This window comes from Mizuhopecten yessoensis, unplaced genomic scaffold (assembly GCF_002113885.1).
Source record: "Mizuhopecten yessoensis strain PY_sf001 unplaced genomic scaffold, ASM211388v2 scaffold9253, whole genome shotgun sequence".
Taxonomy (NCBI): domain Eukaryota; kingdom Metazoa; phylum Mollusca; class Bivalvia; order Pectinida; family Pectinidae; genus Mizuhopecten; species Mizuhopecten yessoensis.
Window position 1 is genome coordinate 660,596 of NW_018407955.1, and position 18,468 is coordinate 679,063.

At 35.5% G+C, this 18,468-nt stretch overlaps 1 protein-coding gene across 1 annotated transcript; it reads left to right on the plus strand.

The window, feature by feature from the left end:
- Nucleotides 1-78: 78 nt before the first annotated feature.
- On the plus strand, nucleotides 79-17,218 carry LOC110457614 (staphylococcal nuclease domain-containing protein 1-like). Its single transcript, XM_021508966.1, has 21 exons — nucleotides 79-185; nucleotides 1,217-1,366; nucleotides 1,562-1,685; nucleotides 3,616-3,697; nucleotides 4,404-4,567; nucleotides 5,030-5,121; nucleotides 5,682-5,840; nucleotides 6,212-6,318; nucleotides 6,771-6,861; nucleotides 7,127-7,215; nucleotides 7,346-7,478; nucleotides 8,101-8,183; nucleotides 8,737-8,920; nucleotides 9,392-9,533; nucleotides 10,060-10,361; nucleotides 10,885-11,026; nucleotides 11,420-11,546; nucleotides 12,415-12,481; nucleotides 12,732-12,839; nucleotides 13,247-13,495; nucleotides 13,999-17,218. The coding sequence occupies exons 1-21, from the start codon at nucleotides 141-143 to the stop codon at nucleotides 14,062-14,064; spliced, it is 2,706 nt and encodes a 901-aa protein (XP_021364641.1). The 5' UTR covers nucleotides 79-140; the 3' UTR covers nucleotides 14,065-17,218.
- Nucleotides 17,219-18,468: the final 1,250 nt, after the last annotated feature.

Below are 18,468 nucleotides of genomic sequence, written 5' to 3' on the forward strand. Positions count from 1 at the left end.
GTCATATTTTAAATTCTGGGTATTTCCACTGTCCGAAACAACCGAAAAATAGTGTCATATCAATATATATTGACCAATACATAAGATCACGTGACACATCCACACTTCCTTTTTCCATCGTCGACGCACGAGTTGACAACATGACTGCACCATCACCGGCTGTTCAGAAGGGAATAGTGAAACAGGTAAAGTAAAATGTTCTGAAAATAATAACAAAATGTGAACAAAGTTTTAAAGATTGTTATTTGAAATCAGTTATGTTGAAAATATTGGCAGCATTCTACATGGAATATTTTTTGGGCTCCAGATGTTGGGATCCCGAGCACAGTATGTTTATAAGATTATTGTTGAGATTACTTTTGACCAGCATTTTACAGTTTTTGTTAACCCATTTATTGACAGTATGGTGTGAAGTATGTTCTCTAAAACATACGCCCCAATTTTTCACTTGATAAAACTTTGTCTTTATGGTAGATTACCGAAATCCATTAATTATGAATCATTAATTAACTTCGTCACAACTTTTTGATGTTTGGAAATTTCTAAAATGGTTTTCCAGTGAGTTATGGCTGTTGATTTCATATATATATAATAAGTTATCTAAGTTCATTAATTTTAAAACTCAAAATACAAAGGTTTTAAACTGTGGCCTTTTGATACTCTGATGCACAGGACCAACATCTTTGGATCAGAGTTATTACTAGAGAACTATCCAGTTTTAATATATTGAAGACTGGTATGATAAGTAGCTTTATATTTGTTAATATTTTTAGTATCTAAATGAGTATCTTTATCTTGGAGTTTTAAATCATTTATCATCAAGTTCTATTATTGAATCCAGTTTTACCCGTTTAAAAAATCCAAGGGACAATTCATGTTTAAATGAATCTTGATTTTTTTTTAGACTGCCACCATTTGTCCAGACAAATGCCAGTCTTATAAATGTTTTGGAGATATGGATCTGAAATCTGTGGGTGGTAATTAATAAGCAATTGCAATGTTAAACTTATATACAGTAATGCTAATAATCCTGTGAAAACTCTACCAGTTTGGATATCAATGGATTTAAATGTTTATTTAAGTCACTTTTTATATCAAAATTTTATTGTACAACTAAAATCTCTAGCTACCGTAATATGTTAATGCTGGAAGAGAGTAATGGCCAAAGAGGCCAAATGGGTACAGGTGTGTGATACATAATGTTTATGTTATATAGATCCTCTCGGGGGATGCTGTTGTTATACGAGGGCAACCCCGTGGGGGGCCCCCACCAGAGAAGACCATCTGCTTCTCCAACATTACAGCTCCAAGGATGGCTCGACGTCCAAACCCTAACATGGAGGGTGCAACAGAAACTAAAGATGAGGTATTTTTACTTTAGATTTACTTCATCCAGTTATAAACTTTCATTTTGTCATTTTTTTTGTTTTTTAAACAAAACCAAAAGAAAATTTCAAAACTTTGACTGCTTATTTCAATACCAAGACAATTTAAAGTGTAGCTAAAGTTTTTGATTTTAAGAGTTCTTAAATTGAAGTGTCTCATTTCTTCTTGTTTTCAGCCATTTGCATGGGAAGCAAGAGAATACCTGAGGAAGAAGTTGATTAACAAAGAAGTTGTCTTCACTGTAGAGTACAAAGTTCCTGGGACTGGACGGGAATATGGATGTGTTTATCTTGGAAAAGGTTAACAAAATTGAAAAATACACTAGTTTATAATATCTTTCAAAAATGTTGCGCTGTAGCTATAGGGATATATACAAGTCCACTATCACAATGCCCAGGGCTAGTAGATCCTTTGTTGGGTTTGTAGAATAAGTAAAGTAAACGTGATTGAAATTGAATATCCATGGGTTGTACGTACGTACAATGCAATGATATCTATATCCTGCAATTAGATTTACAGTTAAACTTGGAATCAGCGATTCAGTATTTTTGTTAATAGGGATATTTCATGTTTAATATAATGGCATCAATAATGAATTGAGTGTAAACTAACTTCTACATCTTTAACTCTTGGTCGAAAGGTGGCAATTTACCAATATACTGTAAACAAATCATTATGAACGTCAGCTTTGTTGTCAGAAACAAATATAAAATCTTCAAATGGCCCAAATATAATGGAAACCCCTAAAGGTTAGGGTCAGCAAAATGTTTTGCCTGATGGATGAATATAGCCTTTAGGCAATTGGTGTCTTTTTTGTTGGTAAACAATTTATGATCAGGCCTCTAAGGTAATGATTCAGTTTATACCTGTTCAGGGCATTTATATTACCTGCCTAAAGGTAGTAGGTGACATCTTCCTGACGATAATGCATTGATGTGTCAGTGTAACAGGAAAGTGCCATATTGTAATCAGATATAATCATATTTCCCCATACTCTATAGATGTTTGATGATATTTCAGATGTCTGTACCCATAATGTTTTTACAATAAAAAGGAAAAGACCCATAAAAATGAAAGAGACGTTGAATTACATATATTTTTTTTTAAAGATTTCACCTAAAAAGTACCTGCTTATTTAACATAAGTGCACACAATATGGGAATATTTATGATATATATACAATATAAATATAAACTAAGAATAGTTACCTAATCTTACCAGATACAAAGATAAACTCCCGTTTGACCATACAAATTTATGATTACGATTTTATAACATAATCATATACCAAAAGATATGGGACCTTTCATGTGTAAAAGTGGTACCATTAACAAGATTAAAATCATGTTTTATTCTAAAGGTGATGTTTAAGTAACCTTCAATTAAAGTTCAGATAATACAGAATAGTGCCAATCTAATTCCATGACAATACTGATAAGGCTCCATTGTTAGACCATTACATTCACATTTGTGTTTGAAGCTTTGCCTATTTACGAGTGTCCAATCAGTGTGAATCACTCTTTTGTTGTTAGCGAACAAAATCCAAAATGTAGTTGTTTGTGAAGAAAAATATGAATATATATTTGTTTATTCATCTCTCATCAATTAAGCAGACTTTCACGATACCAATTAAAGACAAATAACCATATGGCATTCAGTTTTGCTTTCAGTGTTTTCAAGAATCCTAAAAGTAATGCATGCATTAACATCTTTTTGATGATAATTTATGTTTGTATCGTTAGGAACTTTCGTAATGGCCTTATGAAGCTATCCTCACTGCTCTGATCTTGGAAACTGTCAAATACCGCTAAATTAAGAAGCTTTCAATGTTTGTGTAGCGTAATATTGAGACACATGGCTAACTGTGTCACTCAGCTATGCGAGAGTCAGTAATTCAAAGCTGTTCATATGTGCAGCATTTCTGCCACATCATAGTCGCAGTGATTTTTCTACCTCCTTTCCACAGGGGCCTGGGCCTTGCATTGATTTTGAGGAAATATAGCAGAAATTATCTAGGGGAAAGAGCCTTTATAAGGCCCCAAATTCACCGCTAAAAAATCAGATAGACCTTGAAAATAGGGGCCAAATGTATTTTTTGCAGGAATCCTGCTAGGATGCATCTAAAAATAATCACTGAAAATTGGGAAACATGTACATTGTAGCCATATATAAAAGAAAAAAGGTATTGAGTTGAGCATACAATCTCATGTAGGATTAAATTGTTTTCAGACATGAATGGTGAGAACATGACAGAACAGCTGGTTTCCGAGGGATTGGTGGAAGTACGGAGAGGCGGAGTCAGGGCTGATGAGTATGTATATACGATATTAATGAATTATGTTTAAAGTTTAAAGTCTGGATTATTATCATGAATCTTTGCTTCAGACTGTAACCACTATGGCAGTGGGACCATTGAAGTATTTATGACGCAAAACGATGTTGATCATTCCGTAAGATACATTCATAGAAAGTACTTTTCAATCGTAAACATAGGCGTACCCTGTGTCAAAGAAAATGGTTAGCTAAAAATGGTCTATTCGCGGAATTCAGGTCTAGGGCTATGGGACAATGAGCTGTATTTTTATTGGTTTATAATGTTAAGAACTTCATTGTGCAATTTTTAATCAAATCGATTGTCATATAATGGTTTTTTTTACAACAAACGGCCAAAGGAAACACTCAGCAACATGGCGCACATGATGGACCTCATCAACACGGGGTACAAACTTCGAAACTTTAATTGACAAACGAAGAAAGTTTGAATTTGATAGATCAAAATGCAAATTACAGTGTGTTAATGAAAAAAGGTATTGTTATTAAAAAGTATATTTATACTTTCAAAATTAAATTCCTTAGCTTGTGTTTTGTCACATAAAAATCACAATCTGCTTTATAAGCACGATTTCAATATTAGATGTTCAATTATCGTTACTCGAAGTCTCGATAATTTAAACTTTTACCAATGGTCCCACAAAGTTCGAAACATCAAAGTTTGACTGTAAATGTATGTATTTCAGTGCCAGCCAGAGCGCTTTGATCCAGCTGGAAGATGGAGCCAAATCAGCAGGCAAAGGCAAATGGGCAACCGAAGGCATCAAACCAGACAGTATCAGAGATGTAACGTGGGTCATAGAGAATCCTCGTAATTTTGTTGACTCACACCATAATGAACCCATAGATGGTGAGTACAAGGGAAATGACTTGGATCCTATGGAACCTCGATTACACTGGCTCTCTCCTTGATGATTTATCCTTACTTTCCTGTCTGTTTTCAAGGGCACTCTTGCCTTATCCATTGGAAAATAATGAATTATCGTTAATATATATATTAAAATTAAAATATACCTGAACAGAGTTTTTTCTGGTGACATTTTGGGGCAGATAATGGGCCACATTCCCAATTTAAACTATTTCATATCTATCCTGAATTCCCCAAATTTGCAGTTTACTCCTGAACATTTTCTTTCCAACTGGTATATAAAAGGCCCCATCCGAAATTAACAGGAAAAATCCTAACAGAGAAAGAAAACCAGGATTAACGAGTTTCGCAGTATTTCGATTTATTACTTTTAAAACACTAACAGTTTTTGATAACTACCATTATATAAACAAATTGAACGTCTGAGGTTAATTATATTTACAGCTGTGATTGAACATGTGCGAGATGGCTGTACGGTGCGAGCGTTCCTCCTCCCCTCATTTGATTATGTAACAGTCATGTTGTCTGGAATCAAAGTAAGTACAGTTCGTTTAGTGCCATTTATCTGAAATTTCGATAAAACTGCAATTAACTCAACAATTGTACCTGTGCTTCTATTTCATGAGAGTGTTACAGTTTGTCATTCTGACATTTTTGCTTTCTTTTAAAATCATTGTCAGCAGCAGATTTCGTAGATCAAAATGCTTCATTTTCTGAATATGAACCGGTCACGTGACTACCTAACAATACCTGTTGCTTGTTGCTAATAGAATCAAACCTTAAACACACATACCAAGTGGTTTAAGCATTGGAATTTAAAGGTGATTTTGATCTTAAATGTAGTGGGATGATGTCTTCAATAAGTGTATTCATTTTGGCATCGATGATTGGATATCTCAAGGTTAATTGATTTTTTTATTGAATTAAAATGTTTCCTTAGATGAGATAACAATATTGTCCGAGCTGAAATTTTGGTTGGGAAAATTCAAGCTATAATTTTGTATAAAATCATAGAATTTTGTATAAGAATACTAATCGGTGGCCAAGTGTTAAGACTTGTGATACTTCAATATAAAGTGTTACTCTGTTGTTTCAGTGTCCTATGTTTAAACAAGACGAGGAGGGTAAACAGATGGCAGAGCCTTTTGCCACTGAGGCTAAATATTTCACCGAAGTGAGGCTGTTACAACGTGACGTCAAGATTATCCTGGAGGGCGTTTCAAATCAGAATTTACTCGGCACAGTCATTCACCCGGTAATTAATAATTATGCTTAACTCATCAACCACTCGAGTAATCTTTCCTATCATAACTGTAGAATCAGTCCAGTATGCAGATGTACGCAACCACTGATAAAACATAAAGGAAATGTTATTGAGAGAAAATAACGCCACGGTTGGGTAAAAGAGCACAAATGGTTATTTGAATATTTTTAAAACTTAAAAGAGAACAAAGGTCAAATATTTTTAAAACTTAAAAGAGATCAAAGGTCAATGTGATTATTTTTGAAGGTTTAAAGAGCATGATTGTTTCTAATTTTATGTATTTCATTTCCAATGCAATATATATACATATATATATAATGGTGTATATAAAATTACTGACGGTGCTATTCTTGTTCCACTAGAACGGAAACATTGCCGAGCTGCTGTTGAAAGAAGGGTTTGCTCGCTGTGTGGACTGGAGCATGGGTGTCGTGACACAGGGAGCTGAAAAACTCCGGGCAGCAGAAAAGTAGGTCATAACGGACGTCTGTTTATAGCGACCAAGTGTTGGTGAAATTAATACAATTGATCTGATAAAACATGCTCAGATTTATGTGCTCGGCTGCTAGCTTATAGTATGTTTTCAGTGTGAGATAGATAGGTCATCAGTTTTCACACAATAAGTGATGTTTCATTGTTGTTTGGGTTTGACAGTCAGAATTCAAGACTTTAAAGCGAAGACATTTTTAACTTACTTCATATAATAGGTCAGAGATCTTATAAAAGCCGGTGAGCAATACATGCCCTTTGAGCCTTTTATATAAAATAATTGTTGTGTCTGTAAGAGGACAGTGCTGATAAGTAGTGTTTAAACCTAACCTCAATAATGTTAACTTACAATATGTTCTGCAAGCGGGGGATATAAATTCCACGAATTCGCTTGTTTTTTCTAACTGTAGCTTGTGCTTTGCTTAATTGCAGATCTGCCAAGGAGAAGAAATCACGTATTTGGAAAGACTACAAAGTACAGGAACAAAGTGTTGACCTCAAAGACCAGAGTTTCTCGGGCAAGGTACAAACAAAACTTTCAAAGAAAAATCCTGATAGCTGAATGTCTACAGAAAAAATTACCTACCTCTTCTTCCGCTTAATACCTTCTTCCATCTATGTGAAATGTAAAAACGAATTGGGCGCATTAGACAGGATATAAGAAAAAATAAATTGTAAGCAGTATTTACAAGGAATGAAGTGATAGATTTAGGTAGGATGATACAGGCTGTTGGAATATTCAGGGATCTCATTAGACAGGTGTTACTGTATATGTATTCCCATTTCAGGTTGTTGAAGTTGTGAATGGAGACGCTTTAAATGTAAAAGCAGGCGACACAATCAAAAAGGTTTTCTTAGCCAGCATACGGCCACCAAGGTAAGTTGTGTGTGATAGTAATTTAAGGAGGATATGATTTGTAAGAGTTAAATAAGAATACTATCTTTCAAGCATTCGGATATAATTGATTGATTGATTAGTACTGAAGGACCACAAATTTTCCTTACAGACAACAACTTGAGCAGAATGAGAATGCACCACCAGCCACCAAAGAAGCTAACAAGAGGCCACGCCCCCTGTATGATATACCCTATATGTTTGAGGCCAGAGAATTCCTCAGGAAAAAACTGATTGGAAAGAAAGTAAGCTCCAAATAATGAATTTTAAAAGATTTCAAAGTTTTGTTTTGTTTTGGTGTTCTGATAATCAACTATATCGACTGTTGGTTAGTTAGACTTATAAACTGATTAATCAACTACAAAATTCATGATCAGTATTAGTCAGAATAATTCTGTCTAGATATCATTGTTTTCAGTAGAGTGATTCATCATTTGAAGCTCATCTCATCTCTTGATAGCTAGCTATATATATATAGATAGCTACTAACAATAGTTGAGAAGTAGACATCTCGGAGATTGCAAAGATTTATTTCTAGCTTCTGTGTTGGAGCTTATTGTCCCTTAGTTATAAATTTTAGCCGACAGGAACTTGTATAAATTTGAAATGACTTTGTGAATAATTCCATTCACGAAGCTACTTCATCAATCTTACTTCCTGAATTTGAACTGAGTGAAGGTGTGATTAATCTGTCTGATTATTTCTTGATATCTTTGACTTTTACTGAATGATAATGAATAAATCTTGAGTTCTTACTGTACAATGCATGAAATGTAATTACTGATGTGTAATTAATTAATTGATTAATTAATATTTGAGATCTCGCTTGTAAAACCCACTATAACAGTGTCTTTTTGTTTACTACAGGTGAGCGTACAAGTAGACTACATACAACCTCCAAATCAGGGCTTCCCAGAGAAAATTTGTGCAACTGTCACAACAGGAGGAGTGTAAGTAACCCAGGGGGTTATAGGGTTGGTATCACAAAGCCTTCAGGAACAATAATTTTGTTGGCCTAGGGTTGGTACCTTGAAGCCTTGAAGAGTGTCAGTTTTGGTTTGGTTACCTGGAGATAGTACCTCATAGCCTTGAGAAGTGATGACTTCTTGGGTCTTTAGGGTTGGTGCCTCATAGCCTTGAGGAATGTTAGTTAAGTTTGAGGGCCTGAGGTTGGTGCCTTGTAACCTTGAGGAGTGAAAGCACTGTGGGCCTAGCCTTGTGCATCATTGCCTCGCAGACTGATGGCTTGTAAGGCCATTATGTTTACAGCCTCATAGCCTCTTTGGATTGACAGATTTGTGGATCTAGAATTGGTGCCAGGTTGGCCTAGGGTTTAAGGCCGGGGGGAGGAAAAAGGGGGAAAAAACGTGCTGATAATTTGAAGATATATGGATGAATAAAATATCTGTATTACAGTATTATTATTATAAAAGTTTGTATGTTCATGTTTTTGTGATAAATGAACAGTGAACAGTTGTACATGTAGGTCGATTTATGTTACAGAAATGTCGGAGAAGCGTTAGTAGGTAAAGGCTTGGCAACAGTGATAAGATATCGCCAGGACGACGACCAGCGCTCCTCCCACTATGACGAGTTACTGGCAGCCGAAGCCAGGGCCATTAAAAAAGGCATGGGACTGCACTCCAAAAAGGAGCCACCAATTCACAGAGTTGCTGATGTATCAGGGGTAGGTTTTGTGAACTTAAATCTGACAAACGAATTACTCAATATAAAACAGAATAGAAAAGAAAGAAAAATCTGAAAATAAAAACACAACAAAATTTTGAAAAGAACACTCATAATTGTCTCAATGCTGACATTGATCAGTTAAAAGCAAAAATTGTTAAATTTGCAGAAGTTTGTTTACATTTCTTCAAAGAAAAATTCTGAAATTAACATACAGTAAGGTGAACTTCCCGAAAAACAACAGATAATTTCACATATTTTATAAAACAGCAAATTAAGGTCATCCTTTCCAATCCCATGTAATCACCAAACAAGATTTATCATTAAAACAGTCGTGAATTGTGAAGGAGATCAGTTTGATACCACAGTGTTATATTTTACGTTTCTTTCTAAATCCTTTTCAGTATTTGGACTGTGAAGCCTTAATATTGTGCATTTAGTTAAAAGTCGGAACAATAATATTTTGTTGCAGGACATCACAAAAGCCAAACAGTTTCTGCCCTTCCTTCAGAGGGCTGGCAGGTCTGAAGCCGTTGTAGAGTTTGTAGCCAGCGGTTCCCGACTTCGTCTCTTTATTCCACGAGAAACGTGTCTCATTACATTCCTCGTGTCAGGTAAGCGACGTTAGCATTATTATAAGCAGAGATTTAACAAGCCTAAAAAACACTCTGATTTTGATACTTATAGATAAGTTTTTAACCGATGACTTACAAGATAAATAATTTCATGTACAAGTTTATCTAATGAAATTGAGGATCAGGAGGGGGAGGAGTCATCTTTTATTAAATCTTCTTGATATGAAAAAATATAATTATAAACTCAAATATTTGTGAGTATATTATATATATATATATATATATATCTCTCTATTAAATATTTTATTGATATTATTGTTCGTTTAATAAATAGCATTCATATCAAGCAAGCAGAAGAAAGTGTTCTGTTTGCAGGTAACTGTAAATATAAGAAAATTAATTTCTTAAACAAATACTCTGTATACAGTATGTAAAAATTGTTTACGTTTAGGTATTTTACCTTTGCAGTAGGCAGGTTTAATCAGTGTGTTCTACAGAGGTTAACCTTGTTATATGCAAGATGTAGCAAAGCACGGTTTGTTAGAGGCTCTTCTTCAATTTCCAGGTATCTCATGCCCAAGGGGTACACGCAACATGCCTGGTGGAGTGGTAACCCCGGCTGAGCCCTTCGGTGACGAGGCAATGCTTTTCACCAAGGAGATGTGTCTACAGCGCGAGGTCGAAGTTCAGGTGGAGGCCATGGACAAGGGAGGTAACTTCATTGGCTGGCTGTTTGTGGAGAACGTGAACCTGTCTGTTGGACTGGTGGAAGAAGGACTGTCCAAAGTCCACTTTACTGCTGAGCGCAGCAACTACTACAAGGCACTGTGTGTCGCTCAGGACCAAGCCAAGTCCAAGAAACTTAATGTAAGTTGCTGTTATCATGTTGGGAAGTGCACATTTAAAGGAAGGTTAGCATACAAACATAGGACAGCTTAGTTCTGTCCAACTCAGATCTCTGGCTTTTGTGTTCCCTGTACCACAGCATTTTGTTTTTTCCTAAATACAGTAGCCTCCCCTTAATTTCCGCCTGGATAAAATTGTAGTACAGTTTGAACCATACTTTTCCGTTGACCAGGTAGCTCAATTGGTTAAAAAGAGCGATAGTAAACAATCTGAAGTCCAAGGTTCAAATCCCAGTCTCAATTTTTACACTTAGTGGTATGAGGATCCTTAAGACAAGGTAGAGAATTTCCAATAAATTTTGGCAATGTGAAAGAAATTTTACATAAATTGTTTTAAAAATGGTTCTGTGTAAAAAAGGAAGAAAATGTAAAATATCAACTGTGCTGCTATTATCTGTTTAATGCCTGGGTTGAAATATACCTAAACGTCGAGGTTTCAAATGTTGAGTATTTGCTAAGTGTAAAGCTGTGTATTTCATCCATAGCAATGGGCAACATATGAGGAGCCCATTGAGAAGGAAGAGGTGATCGAGGACACATCGGACAGGAATGTTACCTACAAAAAGGTGGTCGTTACAGAAGTCTCTCCTGATGAACTCAAATTCTACGCTCAATGTGTGGACAACGGTACAATTTTTGTCTAGTATTCCGAACACATGATTAACTTCAATCTATTGACTATAAATTTTACCAGCGATTCTTTTATATTATTTAACAACTTTTCATTTTTCAGTTCATGTAAAAATCAAAGGTGGCCATCTTGTCCTAAGATTAGCTTAATAGATCATTTCGTGAGTGCTAGTGTTAATGAAGATGTGCCAATTTTCACTCTACTTAAGGTTAGGGTTAAGTATTGATACATAGCTTCTCACAAGTTGAAATGTTTAATTTCAATCAAGTTGGCTTTAAAAAGTTTGTTAAAATGTTAAGACTTTGATTCAACAGATATCTGTTTAAAATGTGTTGTAACATGATTTGGTCCTCGAAATCAGAAATGATTTATGAATTGTTAACTAACAGGCCCTCAGTTAGAGAAGCTGATGGAACAGCTACGACAAGACATGGAGTCCAACCCTCCCCTGACAGGCTCCTACACACCAAAGAAGGGCGAAGTGTGTGCTGCACAGTTCTCTGTAGACGAATCATGGTAAATGTGCTGCTCCTTCGATTTCACTGTAACATTATATCAATATTGTCACCAACTAGTTAGAACTGTTGATGAAAGGGACAGACCAACAGGGGTATATACAAATCTACTTTACCTGATGCATGGGCCTGATAAATGTTTTGTCAGAGCTAGCAAAAAAGTTCATTATTTACAACAAAAATGCAGTAGAATTTTCAAAACCTGTGTGTGGACTAGTAGTCAAAAAATATAAAATTCCACGTCGCTGACCTAGTGATCTGATGTTTCATGGCAAGCCCCTTGGAAAAGATTATCAAGACATGCGTAAAACTTTTAAGAGGTCTGTCGGATTGTCCCTCTAAAAATATAGCATTTTAAAGTAGACACTGCAGTTATTCCAGATCAACGAAAAGATGTGAAGTTGTATCTTGATTTTGATATAGTACAATAAATCACACTTAAAATAAGAACTTTTCTTTTCATGTTACCAGAACAATCAACAAAAAAGACATTCAAAAGATTAAAAGTATAATTACCGTAAGCTGACAAATCTTTATATAACAGTATACAGGGCTCAGGTATTTTAAGTCTGATTAGCTTGATGGAAACATTAATGTAAAATTGGAATAGAGTAAAATTTCAAAATGACTAAAATTAAAAACCAATATTGTTTGTAAAGGAGTTCAAAAATAAAATATGGGAGACAGGAACACAAAAATATTTGGAAACTTTTCAGATCTTTTTAAAAAAAAAATGCAAATTGAAAACTTGTAGAGCAAACCAGTCTTTGAACAAAAGGGCTCAGATAGCTTTTGTCTTCTTAGATAATCATTACTTCGTAGAAAACAAGCATGATGCTGGGTGCTAATTATTAATCTTCCTGTTTCAGGTACCGAGCTAAGGTGGAGAAAGTGGAGAGATCTCATGTGAAAGTACTGTTTATTGACTACGGAAATGTAAGCATATAAATATTTCTCTTGTCAATGTATTTTATCAATCTTGTGCCATATGAACATCAGTTCTTCATACAAATACAAAATAGCACCAAACAAACATGTTAATTAAGATAGTTCAAGAAGTAGCTGAAAACACATTAAAAACTTCAACCAGTCTCATTGTGATTAAGACAATGTACCTGTATATTCTGTTTGGTTTTGAAGGAATAAGTCGATGTAGTAATTAAAATTGAATGTATATTAATTTCAGAGAGAAAAGACAGATGTCTCAAGGTTAGCCAAGTTGCCTGCCACATACCAGACTCTGGCTCCCCAAGCTCAGGAGTACGCCATGGCATGTGTAACACTGCCTCCGGATGTAAGTAATCAGTTTTTGATAACCTCTATCTGGCCTTTGTTTCTACTTCTGACTCTCTTTTATGATTTTCTTTATGTGGGGCCGAGTGGTTTTGGCACCTGATCTTCTATAATCCCCAGCCCTCTACATCTGGGACTTTGATTTGATGCCTACATCAGGCAGTCGCCAGATACTGGCTGTGTGCCCTGCTTTATAGCTCCCCCTTGGCCCAAATTTTCCTCTTCTTTTGTCGCTCTTCTTAGATTTCCCTTTTTTTTTTAACCCTTTCTGGATTTCTGTTCTTTTTCATTGGTCCCATATCTGTACCTTATCGTATGCATTGGACCAAATGTCTAAACCCTTATTACATAGCCATCTTATCAAAACCCATATCAATCAAATCAAGGTGCTTTGTCATTTGTTTACAGGAGGACTCAAAAGCAGATGCCCTTGATGCATTCTACAATGACATCATAAACAAGGAACTTATGATGAACACTGAGTACAAGGCACCTGGTCTGGAATTTGTGACGCTCGTCCTCCCTGACACCAAGGATGACGTTTCACAGGGTCTCATATCTGCAGGCTGGATCCTTGCTGAAAGGAGACGTGAGAAAAGACTTGCCAAGATTGTGTCAGATTACCAGAAAGCACAGGAGAAGGCCAAAATTGCCAGGGTAAGTGTTCACCCCATAAGTATATAACCGTAAATCGGTTTATACTGTGCCTTAACGTTGCAAATAAATTTCATACGACTTATTAATTTGCGAATATTTAGATGCAAGAATTGAACCCTAATAGGGATATATGTTATTTTAACTCAATCCATATACATATTCATGACATATTTGGATTCAGCATTGCTGATATAAAATAATTGGGGAACTATAAGTAATATTCATCACACATCACTTAGTGAAACATAGACAAATTTTCCAGTCATCTTTAAAGGGTCAACTTTTTTGCATCCGACTGGTTTCCTTATCTTGTCACCTTATCATTTAATTGATGGTTGTTGTACAAAACCAGATTTATGATTTCAAGTCCATCTGGTAATTTTGATCTTTAAATATCAGTCAAGGAGAAAAAAAACATCTGTCACATTTTAAAATTTACAGAGATCTGACAATGGACTTTTAAAGTCAATTTTATATAAAAAAGAAAATCTTATTGGTTTCAGGTTAACTTATGGAGATATGGTGACTTTACGGAAGATGACGCCAAAGAGTTCGGCTATAAGAAGTGAAAATGCTTCAGTCTATCTGCTGGTCTTTCACCCCTTCAAGAAGTAATGAGACTTCCAAACGGTTGAAGGACTCTGCAACCATCTCTGTCAACACAAGTGAAACTTAGAAATAATTTAAATGTACACAAGTGGAATCTAGAATTTGTACGAAACAGTACAGAGGAGACTTTTCTCAGACAAACAATGAGTTATGTGCCACAGAAAGGTGACTTTGACTTCTGTCAATCAAATCAAATGCCATTAAATTATTTGTTACAATGATCTGAAAACTGTTCTGAACCTGAAGCTGGATTGTTCTGCTTTTTGTTTTGGTTTGCTGGACAGCTTCTCTAACAAACAGTTGTCTTTGAAAGTAGAAGTTTTACTTTATACTGTAGGCGAGTTGGCTTTAGACTCGAGCAGGAAGTGGTACATGTGTCTTAAGAATTTTTTCCTCTGTCACTGTGTTCGTTGTGATATTACAAAAATTGATGCATTAACACAAGTGGAATCTAGCCAAATTTATTTAACTTTTTTTTTTTACAAAACAAGAAAAATGCAAATATTTAAAATAAAAATTAGACAAAACATGTGGAATCTAGCTATTTTGTGTGTAGTTTTTAATTAGGAGAACTGTATCATTCTGGATATTTGACCATGTTGGTTGTTACGATGAATAACGCCTCATTACCTGAGGTTGGGGAGGCATGACTGCGTTGTTGTGTGAAAGGAGTGTTTGAGTCAGTAACTTTGTTCATGTAACTGGCATGCTTGGTGCTGAGACATTTGACTATGTGTTGATTGCAGTGGCATTTACCCATTCATCCCTGAGGACATTTGAACTCTTCCAATTCAAATGTTGGAATAGTTCATTATGAAATCTCAGGGGCGAATGAGAAATCCCTCTTGTATAATTTTTCAGCCTTGTGCATTCGATTTAATGTATTTATCACCGACTATTATTGGTCATTACTGGTCATTTTCTCACAATGAATGGTCAGAAAGGGGATGATTTTTTTTTTGTTAGTTGCATGATTGAGTACACAGTATAAACTGATGGCACTGTCTCTAGGATAAAGTATTAAAGATGACCTGTTGCTTGATGTATAACCTGTTATAATTGCATTTTAAGACATGTGACGGGGACATGCCCCGGGGATATTTTTGTAAATCACTGCAGCAATCCCTCTATAGGGGGTGGTCTGGTACCAGACTATCACAAAAGGCAGACACATTGAAGCCCTATTAGTGTCCTCACGACAGTAACAGAAGTATTTTTGTATTATTGAATTCAAAACAGAATCTTGTGTTATATTTTAATCAGACTCTGGCCTAATTTGAAGTTACCATTTTAGGATACCTGTCCATATAGCAGGTGTAAACTTGTATATCTGGTAACTTAGGTGGGTACGATGTACCTGTGTTTTACCTGTGTTGTGTGAAACATACACGGGGCGCCTGGCATGGTGTGTCCTGTGCTGGAGTGTGGTAGACGCTTGGCTATCTGTGCAAATAAAGTAAGTTATTCAAGCTGATTGGGAATGGGAATAATATTGTACATTATGTATACAATACATACACCAAACTTCATCTATATGTCACTGTGTCATTGACTGGGTCATCGGGTGGTGTTAGGGCAATGAAATTATTTATTAAAATGTTAAAAATGCCCTTACTGTTTGCATGCACACGCCTTGGAGTGGAAAATTATTATCTGTATAGCAAAATAAAAAAGTTTCAAAAATTGGAACAATCAAATACCGATTTTTAAGTTCTGAGTTTATTTGTTCAGGTGAAGATATGTTAAATACATTTAGAGTAACTATATTTGTGAAAAATATTTCCCCTTATGTTTAGTACTGATTGTGGTTGTTAAAGATAGAAAAAAAGATGCCAATCTTTCTTGTGGAGTCAGTGTGGTGAAAGGGGTCACAGTTTTTTCATGTGAGTAAGATTTGGTTGTACAGTTGTATATGCAAATAAATAATTAAAAGTGCTTCCAGACAATCATTATTCTAAATCACAGGGACGTGACACCTGCTACTTTATAAGTACTGAGATTTACATACAGTGTGACTCCCATTTATAGTTATCTTAAGTTTTATAGCATATTACATATCCCTGTGTTCTATGTTAGACATACTCTGAAAGCACCAGTTGTTTTTTGTTATGTTTCTGAGAACATTAGGACTTGTTCTGAAAGCTTCATATCCATAATTGTCAAAACTGACAGGGGTGATAACTGTGACTGGTGCAAATGCATTATGCTGCTCGGGTCCCTGGATTGTGGGGAAAGACAGCATAAGGGTATATCTTAATTGTGGGATGAATGCAAATAACTATTTATTTTAATTGCATGTTTTGATATATTAGACATGGCCCTCCAAACTCTCCTGTAGAAATAATTTTGAGTGCTGGTCACTGAAATTTAAACCATTTGGTTTAATAACCTCTGTTTTGAAATAACTGTATGCAGAATGTAAAAGATATTTTTAATTAACATTTTTAGTTTATCAGGAATGTACTGTATTTGCAGATGCATCATATTTATTAATATATATCTACAAGCCAATAATGAATAGGCTACATTATTCGCAGCAAATCGGAAGAGTAAGATTTGTGTACATGTGGTAATGGATTTATATGAATCATTGTACAATGTGTGTACACGAAGTTCATAGACTATGAACCCTCGTACCATATAAATTCTATGAACTTGTGATTACCAGGCTTGTGAATTCTTGCCAATGTGTTCACATCTCATTCATATACTATGAACCCTTGCACAATATTGTATACCTGTGGTTCATAGACTTGTGAATCCTTGTATGATTTGTGTATTTGTGGCTCATAAGCTATGGAAACTCGCATGATATCTGTACCTGTGGTTCATATAATTGAGAATCTTAGTATGATTTGTGTACTTTTGGTTCATAGACTATGAACCCTTGTAACTCAGGTTCATAGACTTCTGAAACTATGAACCCTTGTATGATATGTGTACCTGTGGTTCATAAACTTATGAACCCTTGTATGACATGAGTACCTGTGGTTCATAGACTTATGAATCCTTGTATGTGTCTTTTGTTTAAAACGGTTGTTTCCACATAAATGACCCTGTTATTGACACCATTGTGAACATATATATCAACATTAAACCATTTCACGTTACATACACCAGTGTCCTGTGCTTTTGTTGTGTCCAATCAAATGAGAAATAAGAAAATATGCAGCAACCATTTTACTTGACCATAAATTGAACAATATTTGCTATTTTGTATTATAACTGGTGTCCTGATGTTTAGCCTGTAGCTTGCTTTAGTGGGTGGCAGGTTTCAATTAAGTATGTTGACAACGTTCAAACTAGCAGATGTGGAATATTGGGGGGGGAAATAAAGCAGTGAAAAAGTAGAAAAATCAATGCGTTTCAAGATGGTTTCAAACTTTCACAAACTGATTAATGCTATACATTGTACAAATTAATTATTGATTCGGTAGAGACTGGATGTTCTTGAATTACTCAAAATCCTGCTGGTGGACCAAAATGAGTTGACCTATATGAAAGTTCAAAAGGGTCAAATTTGTTGTAACACTCCAACGACGTCATCTGAGTAGCAGAAAGACCTAGAGTCATGATATTTGACCAGTAACTTGCTCACAAAGTTTATGAAAAGAAATAATCATTATACCAGGATGATCCTGGGCATGAAAAATCTAATACAGATGTGCTACAAGGATTGGCCATGGGGTCTGGCATATTCCCTTGGATCTCATTTGGAGAATATTTTGCCATGATTGCTTAGATATCTAGGCGAGCGATGCAGGCCCTATGGGCCTCTTGTTTACCACCTGTAACATGGATTGAATTACTAAGCGCTACACATGTTGTCCGATCTAAGCTGTGTGAAATAGGAATTCAAATAGATTGTTTATCCATGACGTTGCAGTTTGAATCTCCGAATCATATATAATTACTCTCCATAACATATACCAGTCTGAACCCAGAAATTGTATTGCTCTCCATAACATATACCAGTCTGAACCCTGGAGTTCTATTACTCTCCATAACATATGCCCGTCTGAACCGAGGGATTGTATTACTCTCCATAGCATATACCAGTCTGAACCCAGGGATTGTATTACTCTCCATAACATATACCAGTCTAAACCCAGAAATTGTATTGCTCTCCATAACATATACCAGTCTGAACCCTGGAGTTCTATTACTCTCCATAACCTATGCCCGTCTGAATCGAGGGATTGTATTACTCTCCATAGCATATACCAGTCTGAACCCAGAGATTGTATTACTCTCCATAACATATACCAGTCTGAACCCAGGGATTGTATTACTCTCCATAACATATACCAGTCTGAATCCAGGGATTGTATTACTCTCCATAACATATACCAGTCTGAACCCAG

What these genes read in the sequence shown, in the direction of transcription:
- LOC110457614 (XM_021508966.1), top strand. Translation starts at nt 141, where the DNA reads ATGACTGCACCATCACCGGCTGTTCAGAAGGGAATAGTGAAACAG. An exon ending in AGAAGGGAATAGTGAAACAG is followed by an intron (nt 186 to 1,216) that starts GTAAAGTAAAAT and finishes TATGTTATATAG; the next exon opens with ATCCTCTCGGGGGATGCTGT. An exon ending in CCATAATGAACCCATAGATG is followed by an intron (nt 4,568 to 5,029) that starts GTGAGTACAAGG and finishes TTATATTTACAG; the next exon opens with CTGTGATTGAACATGTGCGA.